Below are 20,467 nucleotides of genomic sequence, written 5' to 3'. Positions count from 1 at the left end.
CAAGTCAGGGTCTGGGGCGAGGGCCGAAGAGCGGCGAATCAGACCATCATAGATGCGCGTTCGGTGTAATCATTCAGCCTAGATCGCCTTGTAGAGCTCGACGCGAGCCTCAAGACCGAATTTCTCCCATGGTGCATCTCGTGGTGGAGCCCCGTCCGATGGCCGCTGCGATGCTTACTGTCCGGTGCGTGAGTGGCCAGGTGAGGCATCCGCCGCCTTGCCGCATGGAGATGTGCCGAGGATCCATGCCCCTTATCGATAAGGCACCGGCTACCTCCACCTGTTCGCCTCTCCTGCCATGGCCGACACACGCATCATGGCATGAACCAGCACCCCCGTACGACCAATCGTCGACACTACCCCTACCGTAATCGCCTACATCTGCATCTGATGTCGTGATTAGCGCACTTTTGTTGCAATGAATACCGCCTCCGGATTTTCAGATCCCCTTGTCTCCGATACCCCGCTGCCCTTCGACGAGCTATGCACGCGCATCAATGACCGCATAGTCACGTTTCTCGACGCGACAGATGTGTCTGATCGCGTCAAGAATGTGCAGGAGCAGACACGAACATCGCTGAGGGTCATAGGAGAGGCTCTGGAGAAGTACAGGTTGGTGCTGACCATGTAGGCGGCGTGCGGAAGCTAGGGACTGACAGCTACGTAGTCTACCAGAGCTGTCTTTATCGTATAATGGCGGCAAAGACTGTTTAGTTCTTCTTATACTATACCTCTGCGCCATGCACAGGCGGGGTCTTACGCAGACCCCAAATCCCTCGTCCAGCATCGAAACCGCCGTACAATGCGTGTACATACAGGACGCACATCCCTTTCCCGAGGTCGAGGAGTTCGTCGCGCATAGTAGCAAGATATATTGGCTCGCCTTGCTAGAATACGCGAAACCCATGAAGGCTGCCTTCGCCGACTACTTGAAAGACACGCCATCTGTCAAGGCGATCCTGGTGGGGACACGGCGGACGGATCCGCATGGCCAACATCTGAAGTTCTTCGACCCGACCGACTCCGGGTGGCCAGCCTTTGTGCGGATACATCCTGTCATAGACTGGCACTATGTGGATATATGGACCGTACGCGCAATGCACACACTGTATCATTTGCTTACTGACTTCTTCAGTTTATACGTTTCCTCAACATACCTTACTGCTCGCTATACGACCGCGGATATACCTCATTGGGTGGAACTACTGATACCCACCCAAACCCAAAGCTCGTACGCCAGCCGTCTACGCAACAAGTACCCCAGACTGGGAATGGGACAGGCGCCTCGAAGCCGAAGTTTAGGCCGGCATACGAATTGGTGGATGACTACGAGGAAAGACTAGGCAGAGATAGGTAGACACATGTTGGTACTGCATTCCCACTGCACCTGCATTGTTTTGTTATTTGGCGCGATGGCGCTCGTTCCTGGTTGGTAGGAATGCTTACTACTCCGCGGGCAGCGATCGCTTCCCTGGATACACCTGGTCACTGTGTTGAGGCATGACACTTGTCAGCACGAGCTGATTTGATATATCACATCTATTGTACAGCCATCTATACGTCGCATCACATTATCCCCACTCGCATGGTTGTTTCTAAATCCACCGTCTTTTACTGAAATTCGTATCCAACACCTATCCGAGCGCCGTTCCATTGCCTTTTTCTTGCGTCGTTTCAATTGGACGGATATTTGGAAGGTATTTTGGTGCGACTGCAACGGCAGAGTACCTGTTGACAGCTACCGTAGCCGTTCACAATCACAGGAGCCGAGCATTGTCACGATACACATGTAACCGTGTTTGTGAGTCTTTTTTCTCATCGGGCTGTTACGCGCGTTCCCCGGGTGCATGTGCTGAGTCGTGATCGCATGGCTATCAATCGATAGCGCCCACGCGCAGTAACCTCGTGCGGACTCGGTCTATCATCCTGTGCAACAAGCACATGATTTGCACATTGATAAACGTTTTTGGCCATTCTGCCTGGTACGTTTAACTCTTCTATGTCAGTCGTACCCGAAGCTAACCTATGCGACGTGTACAGGAAAGCGACGATCAAGTTTTGCAGCAATCACACTATGGCCAGGGCAATGAATAGCGTAAAGTTGACGGAAACATAGCTATTGCGTAACAGGATATATTCGAGGCCAATCCAGGTTTTGGCATGTTAGAGGCGCCTCTCTGTCCACCATGCTTTTCAGGATCTGTCTTCCCATTATCTCCCTCTTGACGCTCGGAAACTGTTCAGATGCAATTCCAGACGTACACTCTGAACTTATCCCAGGACCAGGTTTCCCGTCTCTAGCATCTCTGAATCTTACTACAGCTGATCTACTTGAGTGGCCAATAGTACGAGGTTCCAGCGGTGAGCACGTATCATTACAAGTACCTGTCGCATTTTCAGGTGGGAATCATCTAACACCCTGCAGCTCAAACCGCCACCTCAGACAATACACTGGTGTGCGGCCCGGAAGATGGATCCTATACAGACGTCAACAATCTCATTTCCTGCTTCAATTATCTTCGCATTCTCGGCAAAACTCTCTGTGAGTTCGACAGTAGAGAACCGAGAACGGTGTGTTGGCACGGGTTCAATGGCGTTGTCGTTGGTATAAGTACAACGGGTCAGCATGAGACTAGTTACTGGTATGCTTATCTTCGCTCCTTTACTCCGCACAAACGACTATGAAACAGAACAAACCTGACTTGTATGGCATAGCATCGATCTTGCATGGAGTGTCTTGGCTGTCATTGACGGTTGCACGAGACTTGATCACAGTTGCGCTGGTTTTGCGGTTGCCAATGGCAATGGAAACATCATGGTTGGAGGTACTAATGCCGATTACGAAAACCGTGCCTGGGTTTGAAGATTGAGGATGCCTCAATCGTTGCAGTCGTGTTCAGTCCTGGTGCCGGGGTCGATGTCGCGATGTTAACTCACACCAAAATCAGAATATGACCATGCGCATCATCCACAAGCATGTTCTTTCAAAATCAACAGTATCAACGCGTTGTATTCCCCGCAACATTCCTTAAGCTAACGATATTCCCCAGACTTGGCATTGTGATGCTAGATAGATGCAAATCTGGGGTGACCGGATTGAGCTAACTTCCTCCAACCAGGGGTTTCTCCGGACCGATATGTTTCGCATGCATCAGCCAACGCTCGGCCACAGCCGTGATGCACGTCCAAACTACCCAATCGAGCTACACATTGGTCACGCGGAATGATTCATGTTACTCCAAGTATTCAGGCGTTTCCGCGGCGACATTCGCCATCGAATTCCACCTAAGAGGGTTCGTTGTTTATATGAAGTCGGTGGAGATCAAGCCACTCCTTGAGCTTCACGGAGATGATCAGCGAAAATTATTGCGGTCCAAACGCCGACGTGTTATACATAATGGAGCTTCGACGTGTACATAGGTTCAGCCAGAACGACCAAGCACCATCATCTCAAGTCGCACCAAGTACTAGACATGAAGCTTTCTACCTCCTTTCTACTCGTTGCGGTGGCTGCAGTCACAGCATCGCCTACCCCAACTTATCAGGACACACCAGCAAGAGCCTTGGAGAAGAGGGCTAGCATTACAGATGCTGCTAATGTTGGTTTCGCGATGGCAAATGGTGGGACAAAGGGGGGAGCCGGTGGTCCTACTACCACCGTGAGCACTTTACCCCAACTCTCGGCAGCGGCCAACTCTTCCGGACCCTTGAACATTGTAGTTCAAGGAGCTATCAATGGTGCTGCAAAAGTACAGGTTGGCTCGGACAAGACCATCATTGGAAAGACTGGAAGCTGTACGTCTTTTGCCTTTCCAAGTTGCATGAGTTCTGACTAACACGATACAGCCCTGACTGGCATCGGTCTCACAATTCTAGGGCAGAAGAATGTGATTGTACGCAATATGAAGATCGGCAGGGTACCCGCCGAGTACGGCGATGCCACTACCATTCAACTCTCTACCAATGTATGGGTCGATCATTGCGACTACTATGGTGACGAGACAGTTGGCAAAGACACCTACGATGGGCTGGTCGATCTTTCGCACGCTGCTGACTTCGTAACCATCTCCAACACCTACTTTCACAACCATGTACGTCCTCATGTTCATCTTCACGAAAATACACACTGGCTAATGCAGCGCAGTCCAAAGGCACCTTGGTAGGCCATTCCGACAAGAACGCCGCCGAAGACACTGGCCACCTCCGCGTAACATACGCAAACAACCACTTCTACCGCGTCAACAGTCGCGGACCATTGCTCCGATTTGGCACAGCGCACATCTTCAACAATTACTACAACGAGCAGTCTACAGGTGTGAACACCCGCATGGGTGCGCAAGCCCTGGTTCAAAGCTCGGTCTTTGAGAACAGTGGCAAGAAGATGGTTTACACGGAGAGTAGCGCGGAGGATGGATATGCAGTCGTTGAGGACGTGTTGTTTGGTGGGCAGAGCGCCAATACAGCTCCCAAGGGTACACTAAGTGCGCAAAGCTTGCCCTACAAGTACGAATTATTGGGCAGCGCGAACGTTAAAGCGGCTGTTACTAAAGAGGCGGGACAAACCCTAGCTTTCTGAACAGATTGTATTTGGACAAGCCAGATATGTACTCTATAACCTCAGCCGTTACTTTCTCCATTCAAAAAACTGTCCAAACTCTCCCGGTATAGGTCCTGCAAATCCTCACCCAAGTAACCTTCCCGAGCATCAACCTTTCTTATCAAATTGACTAAGCTCCCTTGGTCGCTCCTCCCTGTCAAAATGTCCTTCACATCAAAGTAGGCGAGTAGCGGACTATATCCCAAGTGATCAAAGATCGTGCCCCACGCACTTCCGTGGAGGTCCACGTCTGAAAGCTCCACCGAAACAATTCTAGAGCTCGACGACGACTCTGGAATACTGGTGGACGGGGATAGGAGAGCAAGTAAGACTGAAGAAGGGGTTCTCGCACGGTGAATGTATAAGGTCTTGAGCCCATCTCCGGTCGGGCGCCACATGAGCGATTCAAGGTTGCAGTATTGAGTGCCCTTCAGGCCAAGAGATTCGAGATTGCGACAACGCGACACCAAGGTGCATATGCCGTCCATGTAATCCGTATTTGGAAAACGCGTTTGCAGGTTAGAGTAGAGTGGGGTTCCGTGATCGTCGTTAACAGACCTCTCGTCAAGGTCGTACGCGCGATCACCGAATGGCCCTGTGCCATCGATGTATTCCAAAAACAAATGTCGCAGTTGCATGGCCATATCGTCCTGAATACAAGCGCCGATGATCGCAATGTCGTATGCTGAGGGCAGCGTAAGTCGAAGATAAGTCAGCAAAGGAAGATGTACGCGTGGCGAGGAGAATATGCTCGCGATGTTGCTACGAATGAGCTGCAGGAAGTCAAGATCAAGCTTGAGGCCATAGTCTTCATCGTCTCGCTGATCAACTTCCAACGGTGCGCTACGCCAATTTTCTTCGAGCGTAATAACAAGGCGTTTTAGCGTTGGTAATTCAGAGACAGCCTCTTCGATCCGAGGGACAAAGGCTGACGTGTTCGCGACCAAAAGGGCCAACTTTCCAGCCAGCCCAGGATTATTTTCGACGTCTCTCTTTTCGAACAATCCATCGGGGCTCAGTCTTGATTCAGACAACATGATTCGTAAGCGCTTTATGCAAGGCGCAAACTTAGCGCCTTCTTCTATGATGTATTCTTGAAGTCTCGAGGTAGCTGTGTTCTCCCAGGTGTGGAATGTCGCATATTTATGTTGGAAGTAGAGACGGGTCATGGCGTGGTCGAAAGCTTTACAGACTAGCCGAATCTCCAGCTCCCGGTGAAGTACATGTGGGTAGTCATAGCCGCCGAGGCCACATATGTAATCAAAATCGTGGATAGGCCTGCTCTCATCCCATGAATACCGGGGTTCAGTCACGGGCCTTGCAAGGTAGGAGAAAATCTGGACTTTTCGTTAGCCTACAGTATCGAATCGGAAGACGAAGAACGCTACCTCATCAACGAGCTCAACAGAGAGTCGATCCCATACCGACATCTTCACATTGATGTCGTGCGGAAAATGCGGCAGAGGCAATCGATGGGGAGCGGCAGGCTGCATGGCCCGTGCACGCGGTCACCCCTTCCTCAAGTCTCCGTGGACCTTATCAGCCTATCATCTCGGACTTGCAATCAGGTGGCTGCAGCTCCGTCTTACCACCTACACATACTGTGGCAGGCCTGAGAAGCAGAAAGATCCTATGGATCCAACCGCGTACTGTACCGCGGCTTTTGTTTAGCGATAAAATGAGGGGTTCGCCCCAGCTCAGGCGGCCGTCCGCCCCGTCCAGCTTCAAACAGCATGTCGCCAACACCGTCCTTCAGGGTCAGGCTTGCTGAACTTCGCGACGTCCCTCGTGTCACGACGGTTGCCCTCGCTAGTCTACCTGATGACCCGGGGTTCGAATTCATCTGGAGGTACAGGCGCCAGTATCCTGATGACAGTCAATTCTTTTGGTTGCAAGTGTTCAAACATTATCTCTACCATCCCAAAATCACGCTCATCGTGGCTGAAGAAGTCGCGTCATTAAAGGAAAAGCGCGAAGATCGTGGAGAAGCAGTAGCGACAATAATCGCGTTCGCATTATGGGAGAGAAATGGGAAGAGTATGCTGACACAGGCTCTGACAGGCCTGTGGAGTAAGGGCGTGTTCAACGCGCTACACTGTGGGCATGCACGCGCGAACCTCGATGAACACAATACTGAGAAATGACAGGTTACATCACCTTTGTGGAGAACTGGGCCATAGGAAAGGAGTTCAGGCGGCGTGATGGCGATCCGAAGCGCATGATCGCCTTTCAGCAAGCGCTGAACTACACCCACTCGAAATATTGGGAGAAGATGTATCCTCAGAATTACTACCTCGTTCTGCTTGCAACCCATCCAGACTATCGTCGGCGCGGTGCGGGCACTGCGCTCACTCAATGGGGTGTCGACCAGGCTCTAGCTGCGGGCATTGACGTAGGCCTTGAGGCAAGTCCGATGGGATTTCCACTGTACCAGCATATGGGCTTCGTTCTGTTGGAGAATCTGGTAATTAAGCCAGATGCGGATGACGATCCTGCGAGTATGCTGCTGAGGGTTATGGTATATGACAAGAATAACAAGTTCTCAATGGTCTGATTTTGGGAATCACCTGCTTGCGATTGAGGAGGGCCGTAACATGTACTTATTGTGTGTTGAGGTTGGGTGCTAGGTGGGTGCTGAGCCGCCGCTCGAACGGGGCGGAGGTTCAAATAGCGCCCGAAGCGCCGACTGCCCACCAAGCTGCCACCGCGCGGTCGCAGTGTTCCGTTCCCTCCCCAGCAAGCCACACAAACATCCAACGGGGACCGGGAACGGCGCAACAACAGTCGCTTCCTACTTTCTCATAAGATTGAAATGATGCCGAATTATGCATGCTCGAGACACGGGGACGGACGGTGTTGTGGCTCGCAGCACCGTTCAGAATAAAGCTATAAGAGCATGGTCGTTGTTACCAGTCATACGTATCATCTATCTCAATCAGATCGTCCCTTACTATTAACTTGACAGCCTGCAAGGCTTCTTTTACTATTTATCGCCCGTCATGAGTATTGGAAGAGCAGCAGCTACACGCGTGTGTGGCAAGCCAGTGGGCCCTGTCGGGCTCGGAATGTTAGGTCCGTCCCACGCTGCCTGAGCATTCTAGACGCAACGTACTGACAGCAGACTCTCCAGGCTTGACTCTTCCTGCTCCATTTCCTCAGTTTGAGCGCGAGCATCAAATCAGTCTGCTGAAGACCGCATTAGACCAAGGTGCAAACCTATGGAACGGAGGTCTTCACTATGGCACGCCGGAGTCAAACTCCGTACATCTGATGCGCCACTACTTCGAAAAATACCCCGAGGATGCTGAAAAGGTTGTCGTCAACATCAAGGGCGCCTTCAATCATGGAACAGGCCCAGTAGGCAGCCCAGAGGCCATTCGCGCATCTGTTGAGCAGGCTCTGGAAGGGCTAGGGGGCGCGAAATCCATTGATATCTTCGAGATGGGTATGAGCACGTCGGCAAGTTGATCTTGTAGCAACAACTGATGGAATGCCAGCACGCATCGATCCCAACACGCCCGTTCAAACATCCATCAAAGCTTTGGCCGAGCTGGTTAAAGAGGGTAAGATCGGGGGCATTGGACTATCTGAAGTCAATGCAGACACCATTCGCAAAGCTCATGCCGTTCACCCGATCTCAGCCGTAGAAATCGAGCTGAGCCTGTTCACACCCGATCCCCTTCAGAATGGAATCATGGAAGCATGCTCTGAACGTATGTCTTTCCGCGGAAGAATTTGCTTTGGAGATCTGACGCTGACAACACCAATATAGTCGAGATACCTGTGATTGCGTACAGTCCGGTCGGTCGAGGCTGGCTCACGGGCAGTTTCAAGTCGCTCGATGATCTTTCGCCCAACGATTTTCGCCCGAAGATGTTCGATCGCTTTCGGCCTGAAGTGTTTGATCAGAACTACAGGCTTGCCGAGGCCGTGGAGAAGATTGCCCAGGATAAAGGCCTCAAGTCGGCACAAGTCGCTATCGCTTGGGTAGCGCGGCAAGGGGCGATTCCCATTCCAGGGTCTACCAACATTGAACGCGTTACCCTGAACAGCAAGCTGTTGGAGTTGACAGATGAGGATATGGAAAACCTTCGAAAAGCTCAGGAGACATTTCCTGTTGCAGGTAAAAGATATGGAGGAGCGCATGAGAAGCTACTGAACGGTTGAAAGTTGAGCCGAGATTGATGTTGTCATACTGCAGATTTCGGAGTTTAGACGGACGGAGATATTGCCATGTTGATTTACCTATTGCCATCAACTTCGTCGTCCTCATCATCACTCTTACTTTACGAGTTCTCAATATTTTACTGCTACGTCCTAGTCGCGATGACTTCAGCATACGAAGAATCTGAAGAAGTAACAGCCACGTCGCAAAATACGACTCATACACATCATGGTTCGTGTGCAGTCTGTGCGAGGGCTAAGAGCAAATGTGTGAGGCGTTCAGAGAACAGCAACTGCGAAAGGTCAGTGACTACAGCATGACTGACCATTTCGCATAAGACTCAATTTCAAGCTCATATTGAAGGAGTTCAAAAAGCTTAAAACATTCTTAGATGTACACGGCTACATAAGGTCTGCCAGACTCGGGAGCCAACGAAACGCAGAAGCAAGGCAAACAAGGTAACGTGAGTCAACTTGAGCGGTGCTCGGTATCTGATTTCATAATGCTAAATTGTAAGTAGACGATCCGCTCAATTGCAGCAGCTCGAGGCACAGCTTGCAGACATCACTGAAGCTCTGGCCAACAAACATGCGCCAGAGGCATCTTCAGAATCGGGAATACATACTTCTGGATTACAGCAGGCGACAAGATTACATGAGAAGAATAACGTTGTGTATCAGGCACCACTGACCGTAACCCCAAGCGCTACCGGATCTGTCGATACTACTGCCTCTGCCCGCGACGCAACGCTGGAGATGGACGATTCCGACCTCGCATCAATGGAAACGAACGAAACAAATACCGAAATTTTGTTCGATCGCTACCAGAGACTGATGGCACCTCATATGCCTTTTGTAGTAGTCCCAACTGGTACTGATGTTTCCAGATTGGCCAACAACAAGCCGTTCTTGTTGCAGGCTATCAAGGCAGTCGCTTTCTTCCACGATACCGCAGTTCAACAGATTCTGGTAAAGGATCTTGTACGAGAGATCTCGGATAGGGTATTGATCAATGGTGAGAAATCGCTCGACCTGTTACAGGGTATGCTAGTGATTGGAAACTGGTATAATCCGCATCTCTTCGCACCACCAAGCCACACAGTACTTCTACACCTTACCATGGCGCTCACTCACGACCTGGAAATCGATCGTGCACCAGGGTTTTGTGAGAAGGCGGCTTTGATGGAAGCGTCACAAGCGCACGGTGTGCCACAGCCGGCAAAGGTCGTAACGAACGATGAGCGACGTGCAGTTCTCGGAACATTTTATCTAACCTCACAGATATTTACATCCTTCCGGAAGATCGACAACCTTAACTGGACTCCATGGCATACAGCTTGCGTCGAGGTACTAACGCAAGCTCGAGAATACGAAAGCGATCTTTTGCTCGTGCAGCTAGCGCAGGGTCAGCGCATCATGCAAGAAGCCATGGCTACCGACTGCGAGCATGCTCCAGTGCAACTATATGCCAAATCATTCTTGAGCGACCTCGACAGGGCTGCGCTAGCGTCTGGAAACGCAGCGACGGCGATAGTGTCGCGTTTGCAGCAAGCCTGTACCCGAACTGCGATCTGGGAACGCTCATTCGGGAATCTCGCCACCCATACAGTCAAAGAAACGGACCTACGACAACGACTAGATGGGATGTGGCAATGTATGGACGCGGCTAAAAGGTACACGGAGATATACCTGGAACTACCCGTCGAAGACTATCTCGTTGTTCCATTCGGCGTCTTTGCGCAGTTTGCTTACATCTTCGTTGTGCTTGTCCGAGCAAGCCTGATTGAAATGGACGGCTGGGATGTCCAAGCTCTTAGAGAGTTCGTCGACTTTTCGACACTTCTCGGCGAGGCTTCTCGACGGTATGATGCTGTATCGCAGACCCATCCTGACGGTCTGAACCTGAACAACGAAGCCTTCGCGAAGTGGTCTGCGAAGATCAAGTGGGCCAAATCTTTCTATGATACGAAGTTCTTGTGTTTGGCGTCAAACGCACCTACAGCAAATCAGCCTCCGTTTGAGGTTAGGGCCACTGACGCAAACGAAACTCATGTACCGTACTCGGCTTCTCTCGCCCCTCTTGAAGCTCTGGAAGAGCCGACATCAAATCCATTCGCAGCTTTCGATGACTGGGGCAGTTTTGCTGATCCATCAGCCTTCCTTGAAGACATGGACTTCGGAGTGTCCAACGTGTAGAACAAAGAGGATGGGCCCGCACTTCGGACGCAGAAGTCAAACAACCCAGCTTCACGCGACACGCACGCGATATCATCGGTGAAAGAACGAGTTCCGACCCAATCATAGGCAATGTGGGCCGCTGAGTCTTGGCGGTTGTATAAGGTTAGCTTTGTCCTACGATCATAGGTACCTTCCATTCTCTTACCCCGGAACTCGACCTGCAGCTTCACCCTCTTCGATATGGCTGATCGAATGCTTCGCCCCGATACCGCCATCATCTCGGCGATTTTCACCGAGTCGCAACCCAACTCCATCGAAATACTTGCTCACTCCTTCACCAACTGCACGTTCAAAGCGGAATTCCCAAACCGTCCTGCTGTCATCGTTCGTCTGGACACCGCAAGCGGATCGCTAGCCGTCGTTTCTGAAATTCAAGAGGCAGCTTCACTCCAAATACCGACTTATGTCCCCGAGATACTCAGCTACGGAAAGGTGGTGACGGAAAACCAGAGCGATATGCACTACATGGTCACCAGGTTCATAACGGAAACAGTGACTCTAGAGTCTGTTTGGACTTCTCTCAACCTCACGCAGAAGACATCTTTGGTCGATGCTGTTGCAAATGCAGTCGATAAACTTCAACAGCTCGACACTTCGCATGCGCTCCTTCAACAAATCCTTCCAAACACAGCTCTGGACGCAGTCGCAAACAGCAGAGATATCAGTATTGGCAGTTCATTCCTTGGTTTCGCTAAAAGTGTCCGCGAGTTCATCGCGCTGTATGTCGCTAAGCGTCAAGCCAAAAGATTTGCTACCTCTTCCATAGAGGACGCATTAGACGGCGACGGCATAGTCATCAGATCTGCCTTACCTGAGTTGGGTGACATACATCTTTCCTCTCGCGATCTTGGGGTGCTTGAAACAAGTCTGGTGCTTTCTCACAACGACCTCGAACCCCGGAACCTGCTAGTAAAGAAAGCAGAAAGTGAAGACGGTCCACAGTACGAGCTTGCTGCCATCATCGATTGGGAGATGGCAGGGCTACTTCCTTCCGCCTTCGAAACAGCAGTCAAAGACGTCTCGTTGGGCAGTAACAATCAGTATCTCGACTATTATCTCATGTTCAAGGAAAAGACACGCTCCACGATATCTGGCGGGGAATCTTCCGAGAAGCTGATCAAAGCTATCCGCCTTATTGATGAGTCCTGGTCTCAGCAGATGAAAAGAAATGTCGGTGCAGAGACTCGAAAGCGTTGGATTTCTAGAGAGGGCCTGGAGTTGAGTGAAGACGCGTTCGAAGGATGGATTATGAAGCCTGCAAGGGATGGTACAAAGCGTGAAATGCGTTCTTGCTCCAAGGCAGACAACAAAGAGCTTGAAGATCAGGTACTAAGAGACTTCGGTATGCTATAGCGAACGGTGACAAGCACTGCGTGGAGTGCTTTACCTTCTGGGATATACGTACGTGAAGCAGTGAGCTTGCCCTTGATGTCGGGTGTCTATATAGTGTATTTCGTTGCCAAAGGGATGTCGAATGTCAGAGTCGTCACACTACAGCTTTGATTCCCAGTCTATCAAATGCAGTGCCAACGTCCGCACACACACTTCCATGAAGGCATGTGGTGAAGATCTGTGGAAATTTTATGGTATAAAACATATAACTCTTCTCCTCTATTCCGCAGACAGCAACTCCGAATCAACCACACAATAACTACTACAAGCTCAACCTGCACGTCCAACTCAACCAAATCGCATATCACAGCATTTTCCCAGCAACACAGCAGCAACACAAAAGTACGTACCCCAGATCCCGGGTTTGTTTCTAGTTCCCTTCTCACTGACACACTACAGTGTCCGTTATCAAGCCTGAATCTACTCCTGTGGACGGTAACACCTGTGGGATTTGCGGGAAGAACTTCAACGGTTCATCTGACGACTGTACTTGCTATCAGGATTAGGCCGTCAGACTAGCTCTATCAGTCGCTGTAATGTCAAACATGGATAAATGTTCACGGAGGGTGGTTAAGCAGGATGTAGATCCTTTTTGCCAGTCGATCTGACTTCGTTGGTTGCGATACCACATGGAAATATGAAACAGTAAAGCTTGCACTATGAGACATGATGATATGAAGTGACAGTTAATCTACATTTCTGGGAGATGCATCCTGATCCTTTTCCTTGTTGCCGATGAACAGTGCCGCTAAAACTGCCGTGAAGGCGCAAATGCCAGCGAGAACGGCGTTCATGTTGCCGTATCCAATCTTGTCTCGTAGATACCCAGCCAGCAGTGGGCCTACAGTCAGCCCGCCGCTCCACACCATGCTGTTGATGCCGTAGAGTTGGGCGAAAGGAGCCTGCTCGAACATGTCTTTATTCGCCTGGTAGTAATTCTCCACGATAGTTCCAGATTCGACAATGCTAGGACTGTTGATAACCGCCAGACCGAGTCCGTTAATCGCTAGCAATGCAGAATAGAGTGCGATGATGTGGCCGTTGTCTAATCTCTCGACGATACTCGACTCAGTCGGAAGTCGGAGTAATACAAGCGTTGGTATCAGCCAAATGAATCCAAAGACTGATACCGGCTTCGTGCCATAGTGATCGACACACCAGCCAAAGACTGGACCCAGCAAGAAATCCGCACCACCCAGGGGTAGGAAGAGCAATCCAGCTTTCAGGCTGTCGAACCCTAGTTGCTCCGAAGCTACCAACGGGACAGTAGCATCGAAAGAACCAAGAAGAAGAGCTTGCACAAATCCAATCCATACGGAGGTTAGCAGACCAGGATGGCGAAACAGCATGAGGATGGGAAGATTGCGGGTGAAGCGATTCGATGGTTTGGAGAGACGGTAGCGATCGAGCGTAGAAGGACCATTTGGTAGAAGCGGGGTTTGTTCCGTGTCTTGTTGTTCGTTGCTCCGATCCGGTTCAGAGGCATGTGTCTCGGGAGTAGAGTATTTCTCAGCCACCTTCTTTTCCACCATGAGCAATCTCAAAATGAAGTCTATGCCAATCAACCCTATGGCCACGCCAAAGACACCTATGTATCCAGTCTTCGCGTACAATGAACCGCCGACAATAGGTGCGACAAGGGTAGAAACTGAGATGAAACTGAAGATAGTTCCCATAGTCTTGCCCAAATTCTCGCGGCCTACGGTCTCAACCAAGATAGCAAGGCCGATGGTCCACACGACACCTCCCGATGCTCCCTGCAGAAACCGCGCAATGCCCAGAACAGCAACGCTACGTCCAAGAGCGAGAAGAATGGTCGAGAGTAGACACAGGATGAGCCCGAGGAGGAAGGGTAGCTTTCGAGACGAAAACAATCTGTCAGCTAGGAAGCCTGCGATGGGTGAAGATATGCAGGAAGCTGCTGCATAGACTGCTAGGAGGTTCGATATCGTGCTTTGGATCTGAGAGTCAGGGAGATCGATGCGGTCTTTCAGCAGGAACGGCAGTACTGGTACGATGAGCCCGTACAAGAAAAGGTCCACGAATGCGCCCATTCCCACAGTGAAGACTATGAACAATGGGTTCGATCGCCATCGTATCCCTGTTGGTGGCATTGCGTACAGAGTCTGAAAATCGACGACGTGATGAGATGCAAAATTGATGTTTGTCAGTTCTGGAAAGGCTTCTGAGAGAAGTTTCCGCACGAGCCTCATCAGCTCAGACGCATGCTGACGTCAGTACTCATGATGAAGGATGTAAGCGCCTTTTTAAGTGCCTCAGTGATCGGTAGGGAGAGTCGATAGCTGTCAGCAGCAAGAGAACAACGCGCTCAATGCACAATGAGGGGTGGCTCAAATCATACACCTTCGGTCATCCATAACGCTCTTACAACTTACGAGAAGCGATGATAGTGTCAGACTGCTTAGTGACAAGAAGTGATAGCTTTCGCGAATTTCAAGACGTTGGAGGTATATTGTATGTCGACCCTTGAATAGCTGTCTGCAGGTGCAAAACTCCTCAGGGCCTGGTGTTCGTCGTCACGTGCGGACGCAGCCTAGCGTGCTTGGCGCGGATCTCGAATTCGAGCTCCCGACAGCTTCGTCGGGTAAGTGAGACCACGCCATACAACTCCACTACCCACACAACAGTCGCTTCAAGATGGCGGACAAGATGGAGGGCGTAGTAATGGGCGGCGGTCTCGTAGACCCCAGCAAATACCCAGTGCCCATCGAAACGTAAGTGCAAGATCATGCCCAAAAGGTAGGTCCCCTTGATGCTAATCGAGAAATATAGTATATACGTGAGTTGGACCACGAGCGCACCAGCAACGCACTCACATTGCACTCGGTGGCGCGATTGCTGACAGCACTAGGTCAACAACCTCGAGGAGCGCGTCAAGATCGATACTATGAAGCAAGCCTTGACACGGGTCTTCCAATACTACGGTCCGATCCTGGATGTTATCGCAAAGAGCAGTCTGAAGCGGAAGGGACAGGCATTTATTGTCTTTGACAGCGAGAAGGCTGCACTGGAGGCTGTGGAGGAAATGAACGGCTTCGAGATGTACGGCAAGGTCATGAAGGTGCACAGGGCGAAGACACACAGCGACGAGACAGTCAAGCGAAAGGCGCCGGAACTGTTCGACGATCACAAGCGGAAGCGCCTGACGCTTAGGGGTGCGCATCTCCTACCACTTCTGAGGGTGCTCCATACTGACTGCCATAGACTTCAAGCGCGCCGAAGAAGACGCGAAAGCGCAAGCCAACCCAGTCGCCGCCGAGAAGCCTCGCGCAGCCAAAACCGGAGCAGCCGCTGTTCCCGACGAATACGTACGACCCAACAAGACGCTCTTCCTGCAGAACATCCCCCGCGATGTCGACGAGGACGACCTCACGACGATTTTCGAGCGTTTCGAAGGCTTCAAGGAAGTGCGCTTGGTCTCGGTCAGGGCTGTGGCCTTTGCGGAGTTCGAGAACGAGCAGTTTGCGATCACAGCGAAAGAATCGACGGCCAACACCCCGATCGGCGCAGAGGGCAAGCCTATGAAAGTCACCTACCAGCGGCAACAGTAGGTTACTGCGTATGGATTATTGCTATGGATTTATGCATTTTATGATACCTTGTTCGGCACAGATACAGGCCGGCACAATAGAGTCTTATTATCAAAAGGCCAACGTTCACATTAAATGGCACAATGCTTATCTCTTATTTAGCTTGGTCGAAAACGCCCCGCGCGGGATGCCAAACGGAACCTGGACCACGGACTCCGTATCAGCATTCTGGAAGGTGCATGTCTACATGCGAGACGTTGGCGAGCGAGAGCTAGAGAGGTGGATCCAGCGCCCAATGGGCCGCAGGCGACACTACACGGACGGGCCCTACTAGTCGCCTGTAGAGCGCTCAGAAGATGACATCTTCGTTGTCCTCGTCGCCCAGCATGTCCTTGCTCTCGGCGGCATCTTCTCGCGCCTCACTCTCCGTCTCTTCGTTCTTCTGCTTCGCCGCCACCCTTGCGGCTTCCTCCTCGGCAGCATCCTTCTGCTTCTTGTTGGACACTTTCTTCAAGCGGTAGAACTCCTCTCGGTCGAGCTCGTCAAGCTCAGAGTTGATGTATTTAATGGTGTTTTCGGTACGGGGAATGATGACGTGCTCACTGTTGGCTATTAGCTTCGGCAGTTGTTTGGAAGGAAAGGATACCCACATGGCGTTTACACGGCGATTGACCACCTTGATAACTTCGTCCAAAATGACAAAGGCAGTCTGTAGACTAGCCAGTTCCACCAAAGTCTCGACCGCTCTTGCGTACGTCTCTCTGCATCTTTGTACTTGCTGACCACCCTTGCCCAAACCCGTCAGGGCGAAGTCGTTGTTCTGCTCGACAGTGAAGCTTTCGAACTGCGGGAGGAAGACACCGGAGACGTTCTCTTGTTTTGTTCGTACGCGGAAGCGGGCCTGCTTTGCGGATTCCTGAATCTGGTAGCCAATGTCGCCGCCGACGGCGTAGGTAACTTCGGCGAGGGAGAAAGCCGCGACCTGCATGACCCTGCCCATCTTGCGCTTGGCCTCATCGATACGGCGCGTTATTTCTGGAAACGGTTTCAGTTACAAAGGCAGATGGTGGGGGTGCATATAGCGTAGTCGTACCTCGAAAGCGCCTGCACATGGTCAGCAAAGCTTCACGAGTGGACTGGAGACAGCGAGTGCATACTTGGTCAAGGCCTCACTCTTTCGCTTCAGCAGGTCGTGGCCGGTCTGGGCGCCCTTGAGCTTGCCCTTCATCAGACCCAGCGACTGCCGCGTCGCGAAGACGGCCTCTCGTGCCTGAGGGTCGTGTTAGCATCAGATGTCCTGGGCACTGCATAGCTCGGGCTGGCGTACCCCGCTGCCAGACATGTTTGCGGCTCGAACAGTTGGTGGAGAAGGCTATGGGGCTAAAACCGAGGGTAGAGGCTGACAATGGCCGGAGATATTCTGGGAGGTGTCTCGGAGCCAGTCAGCGTGCGCAGTGCGGCCAGGTGAATCCAGCGGAACGTGACGCAGCTATGCCGGGGAGCTAGCTATCCATGGATGTGAGACCCGTGCGCGCGCGCCTACCAACACTGAGAAGCGGGTCCTCGGAATACACGTTGCTTATTGGCTGCAGGAGACGGCTGACCATCGCTCTTTCCTCAGAACTTTAACACTTCGACACGCCTCGTCAGCCGTCCAACACCGCACCCCATCGCCCTCCTGCCCACCGCGGGCAACACACGCCCTGGCTCTGGCGCAATCATGCCCGGCGAACTCCTCAGGACCGTCACCGCGAGCCTCTCGCGGCCCTCCAAGCGGAAGATGGAGCCCTCGGCGGACCTTTTCCTCATCACCGACCAGGACGTCGCGTACGAGCAGGACATCCAGCGCAACGCCGGCAGCGTGAAGCCCTGGCTCGACTACTACAGCTTCAAGAAGTCACGTGGGAGCATCCTGGAGCAGGCCTTTGTGCTTGAGCGCGCCGTCACGACGCTTCCGCGCTCGTACAAGCTGTGGAAGCTGTACCTCGAGCTGCGCACCAAGCACCTCTCAAAGAAGAACCCGGCCAAGTTCGCGCCCCACTATGTCAAGGTCAACGCCCTCTTCGAACGCGCCCTCGTCCTGCTCAACAAGATGCCGCGCATCTGGGAGATGTACCTCAACTTCCTCATGCAGCAGCCCCTCGTTACCACTACCCGCCGCACGTTTGACCGAGCCCTACGCGCCCTGCCTCTGACTCAGCACAACCGCATATGGGCCCTCTACCGACCGTTCGCGACGTCTGCGTCAGGCGAGACGGCCGTCAAGATCTGGCGTCGCTACATGCAAATCCACCCCGAAGACGCCGAGGACTTCATCGAGCTGTTGAAGGATATGCGCAAGTACACCGAGGCCGTCAAGAAGTACATGGAAATCCTCAATAACCCGCGCTTCAAGAGCAAGGAGGCAAAGGGACCCTTCCAGTTCTGGACCGAGATGATCGATCTGATGATTGACCACGCCAAGGAAATCGACACCAGCGACGACAGCGGCATCGACGTAGAGAAGATCATCCAGAGCGGCATCTCCAAGTTCCCCGATCAGCGAGGCATACTCTGGGTCGGTCTGGCGCGGTACTGGATGCACAGGGGCGAGTACGAGAAAGCCCGCGACGTCTTCGAGGAGGCTGTCACCACAGTCATGACTGTGCGCGACTTCTCCATCGTCTTTGACACGTACGTGGAGGCCGAGGAGGCCATGATTGGCATCAAGCTCAATGAGGCCGCTGTTCGGTCGGAGAAGGGCAAGATCGACGAGGCTGCTGACGCGGACCTTGACATCCGGATGGTCCGCTTCGAATCCCTCATGCAAAGACGGCCCTTCCTGCTGAATGATGTCATGCTTCGACAGAACCCGCACAATGTCATCGAATGGGAGAAGCGCGTCGCTCTTTGGGGTGACAACAAGAAAGAGGTGGTCCAGACCTACACCGACGCCATTGCGGCAATCAACCCCAAGAAGGCACTCGGCAAGTTTCACGAGCTCTGGGCCAACTATGCCAAATTGTACGAATCAGGCGGCGACCTCAAGAATGCCCGTGTCATCATGGAGAAGGCTGTCAAGGTGCCCTTCAAGTCAGTCTCCGAGCTGGCTGAGATGTGGTGCGAATGGGCCGAGATGGAGCTTCGCAACGAAAACTTCGACAAGGCCGTGGACATCATGGCCAAGGCTACGCAAGCCCCTAAGCGGTCGAATGTCGACTACTTCGATGAGTCGCTGTCACCACAACAGCGTGTACACAAGAGCTGGAAGTTGTGGAGCTTCTACGTCGATCTCGTCGAGAGTGTCAGCACCCTGGAGGAGACAAAGAAGGTGTATGAAAGAATATTCGAGCTTCGCATCGCAACACCGCAAACCATCGTCAACTACGCGAACCTGCTAGAGGAGAATAAGTACTACGAAGACTGCTTCAAGGTCTACGAGCGCGGCCTCGACCTCTTCAGCTACCCCGTCGCTTTCGAGATCTGGAACTTGTACCTCACCAAGGCCGTGGACCGTAAGATTGGCATGGAGCGATTGCGTGACCTGTTCGAACAGGCTGTGGAGGACTGCCCGCCAAAGTTCGCCAAGGTACTGTACTTGATGTATGGTGCGCTTGAAGAAGATCGCGGTCTAGCTAGACATGCCATGCGCATCTACGAACGCGCCACACGCGCTGTAGCAGACGAGGACAGGCTGGAGATGTTCAACTTCTACATCACCAAGTCAGCTTCGAACTTTGGTCTCACCTCCACTCGACCAATCTACGAGCGTGCAATTGCCGCCCTACCCGACGGCGAAGCCAAGGAAATGTGCCTCAAGTTTGCCGAGATGGAACGTCGCTTGGGAGAAATCGACCGAGCCCGAGCAATCTATGGCCATGCCAGTCAGTTCTGCGACCCAAGAACAAGCCCCGAATTCTGGAAGAAGTGGGAGTCATTCGAAGTCCAGCATGGCAACGAAGACACGTACAAGGAAATGCTACGCATCAAGCGCAGTGTTCAGGCTCAGTACAATACCGACGTCAACTTCATCGCTTCCCAGGCTGTCGCTCGTGGTCAACAGAACGGTACACCCGCCGACGAAGACGGCGACGCTACCGATGCTGCTGGCGAGGATGCAATGGCCGCTCTCGAGCGTCAAGCACGCGCACCAGCTGGCTTCGTCGCCGCCAGTACCGGTCCTCAGGGTGGCAACATCAAGCCTACCGAAGAGGCAGCCGCAAACCCCGATGCGATCGATCTGGACGACGACGACCTATGATTCATGAACCAAGGTTCCTTTAAATGAGGGCACCTTTTGGGTATACAATTAGGTCAAGGGCGGGTGGATTAGGATGAAAGACTTGCATTTACATTGGCGTTATTTGAGAAAGGTGACAACAACACACCTGGCTATCTTCGCAGGCTACCATGCTACTCCGGAATATTTCATTGCTTTGCGTGTACATTCGGGTTGACCCAGTGCGGTCTCCCTTGCTTCGACCTCCACCAATTTGAGGTTTCGATAGTCTGATCTTTGTGTTTTACTCGACTTCGATCGATACCT

At 52.1% G+C, this 20,467-nt stretch overlaps 10 protein-coding genes across 10 annotated transcripts; 8 read left to right on the top strand and 2 right to left on the bottom strand.

Moving 5' to 3' along the window:
* Positions 1-418: 418 nt before the first annotated feature.
* J4E92_001124 (uncharacterized protein) lies at positions 419-1,357 on the top strand (the record flags this gene model as incomplete). The annotated part of the gene is made up of 3 exons (XM_051492538.1): positions 419-612; positions 668-1,088; positions 1,136-1,357. 3 exons carry the CDS (start codon positions 419-421, stop codon positions 1,355-1,357), a joined length of 837 nt encoding a protein of 278 aa, XP_051358050.1.
* Positions 1,358-3,473: 2,116 nt separating this feature from the next.
* Positions 3,474-4,576, top strand: J4E92_001123 (uncharacterized protein; the record flags this gene model as incomplete). The annotated part of the gene is made up of 3 exons (XM_051492537.1): positions 3,474-3,795; positions 3,847-4,091; positions 4,145-4,576. The coding sequence occupies 3 exons, from the start codon at positions 3,474-3,476 to the stop codon at positions 4,574-4,576; spliced, it is 999 nt and encodes a 332-aa protein (XP_051358049.1).
* A 1,699-nt stretch (positions 4,577-6,275) lies between these two features.
* Positions 6,276-7,151, top strand: J4E92_001122 (uncharacterized protein; the record flags this gene model as incomplete). Its single annotated transcript, XM_051492536.1, has 2 exons — positions 6,276-6,282; positions 6,745-7,151. The coding sequence occupies 2 exons, from the start codon at positions 6,276-6,278 to the stop codon at positions 7,149-7,151; spliced, it is 414 nt and encodes a 137-aa protein (XP_051358048.1).
* A 445-nt stretch (positions 7,152-7,596) lies between these two features.
* Positions 7,597-8,764, top strand: J4E92_001121 (uncharacterized protein; the record flags this gene model as incomplete). The annotated part of the gene is made up of 4 exons (XM_051492535.1): positions 7,597-7,669; positions 7,728-8,042; positions 8,095-8,310; positions 8,370-8,764. The coding sequence occupies 4 exons, from the start codon at positions 7,597-7,599 to the stop codon at positions 8,762-8,764; spliced, it is 999 nt and encodes a 332-aa protein (XP_051358047.1).
* A 226-nt stretch (positions 8,765-8,990) lies between these two features.
* On the top strand, positions 8,991-10,957 carry J4E92_001120 (uncharacterized protein; the record flags this gene model as incomplete). Its single annotated transcript, XM_051492534.1, has 2 exons — positions 8,991-8,997; positions 9,324-10,957. 2 exons carry the CDS (start codon positions 8,991-8,993, stop codon positions 10,955-10,957), a joined length of 1,641 nt encoding a protein of 546 aa, XP_051358046.1.
* A 222-nt stretch (positions 10,958-11,179) lies between these two features.
* J4E92_001119 (uncharacterized protein) lies at positions 11,180-12,352 on the top strand (the record flags this gene model as incomplete). The annotated part of the gene is made up of 1 exon (XM_051492533.1): positions 11,180-12,352. One exon carries the CDS (start codon positions 11,180-11,182, stop codon positions 12,350-12,352), a length of 1,173 nt encoding a protein of 390 aa, XP_051358045.1.
* A 725-nt stretch (positions 12,353-13,077) lies between these two features.
* J4E92_001118 (uncharacterized protein) lies at positions 13,078-14,505 on the bottom strand (the record flags this gene model as incomplete). Its single annotated transcript, XM_051492532.1, has 1 exon — positions 13,078-14,505. One exon carries the CDS (start codon positions 14,503-14,505, stop codon positions 13,078-13,080), a length of 1,428 nt encoding a protein of 475 aa, XP_051358044.1.
* A 544-nt stretch (positions 14,506-15,049) lies between these two features.
* Positions 15,050-15,963, top strand: J4E92_001117 (uncharacterized protein; the record flags this gene model as incomplete). Its single annotated transcript, XM_051492531.1, has 4 exons — positions 15,050-15,126; positions 15,185-15,191; positions 15,264-15,567; positions 15,617-15,963. The coding sequence occupies 4 exons, from the start codon at positions 15,050-15,052 to the stop codon at positions 15,961-15,963; spliced, it is 735 nt and encodes a 244-aa protein (XP_051358043.1).
* Positions 15,964-16,291: 328 nt separating this feature from the next.
* VMA8 (H(+)-transporting V1 sector ATPase subunit D) lies at positions 16,292-17,284 on the bottom strand (the record flags this gene model as incomplete). Its single annotated transcript, XM_051492530.1, has 5 exons — positions 16,292-16,544; positions 16,593-16,977; positions 17,036-17,046; positions 17,100-17,212; positions 17,270-17,284. 5 exons carry the CDS (start codon positions 17,282-17,284, stop codon positions 16,292-16,294), a joined length of 777 nt encoding a protein of 258 aa, XP_051358042.1.
* A 378-nt stretch (positions 17,285-17,662) lies between these two features.
* On the top strand, positions 17,663-20,182 carry SYF1 (pre-mRNA-splicing factor syf1; the record flags this gene model as incomplete). Its single annotated transcript, XM_051492529.1, has 1 exon — positions 17,663-20,182. The coding sequence occupies one exon, from the start codon at positions 17,663-17,665 to the stop codon at positions 20,180-20,182; it is 2,520 nt and encodes an 839-aa protein (XP_051358041.1).
* Between the last annotated feature and the right edge of the window lie 285 nt (positions 20,183-20,467).

Source organism: Alternaria infectoria, assembly GCF_024043175.1.
Source record: "Alternaria infectoria strain BMP 0036 chromosome Unknown scaffold_1, whole genome shotgun sequence".
Classification (NCBI taxonomy): Eukaryota; Fungi; Ascomycota; class Dothideomycetes; order Pleosporales; family Pleosporaceae; genus Alternaria; species Alternaria infectoria.
This window is presented reverse-complemented; position numbering and strand designations above follow the sequence as displayed.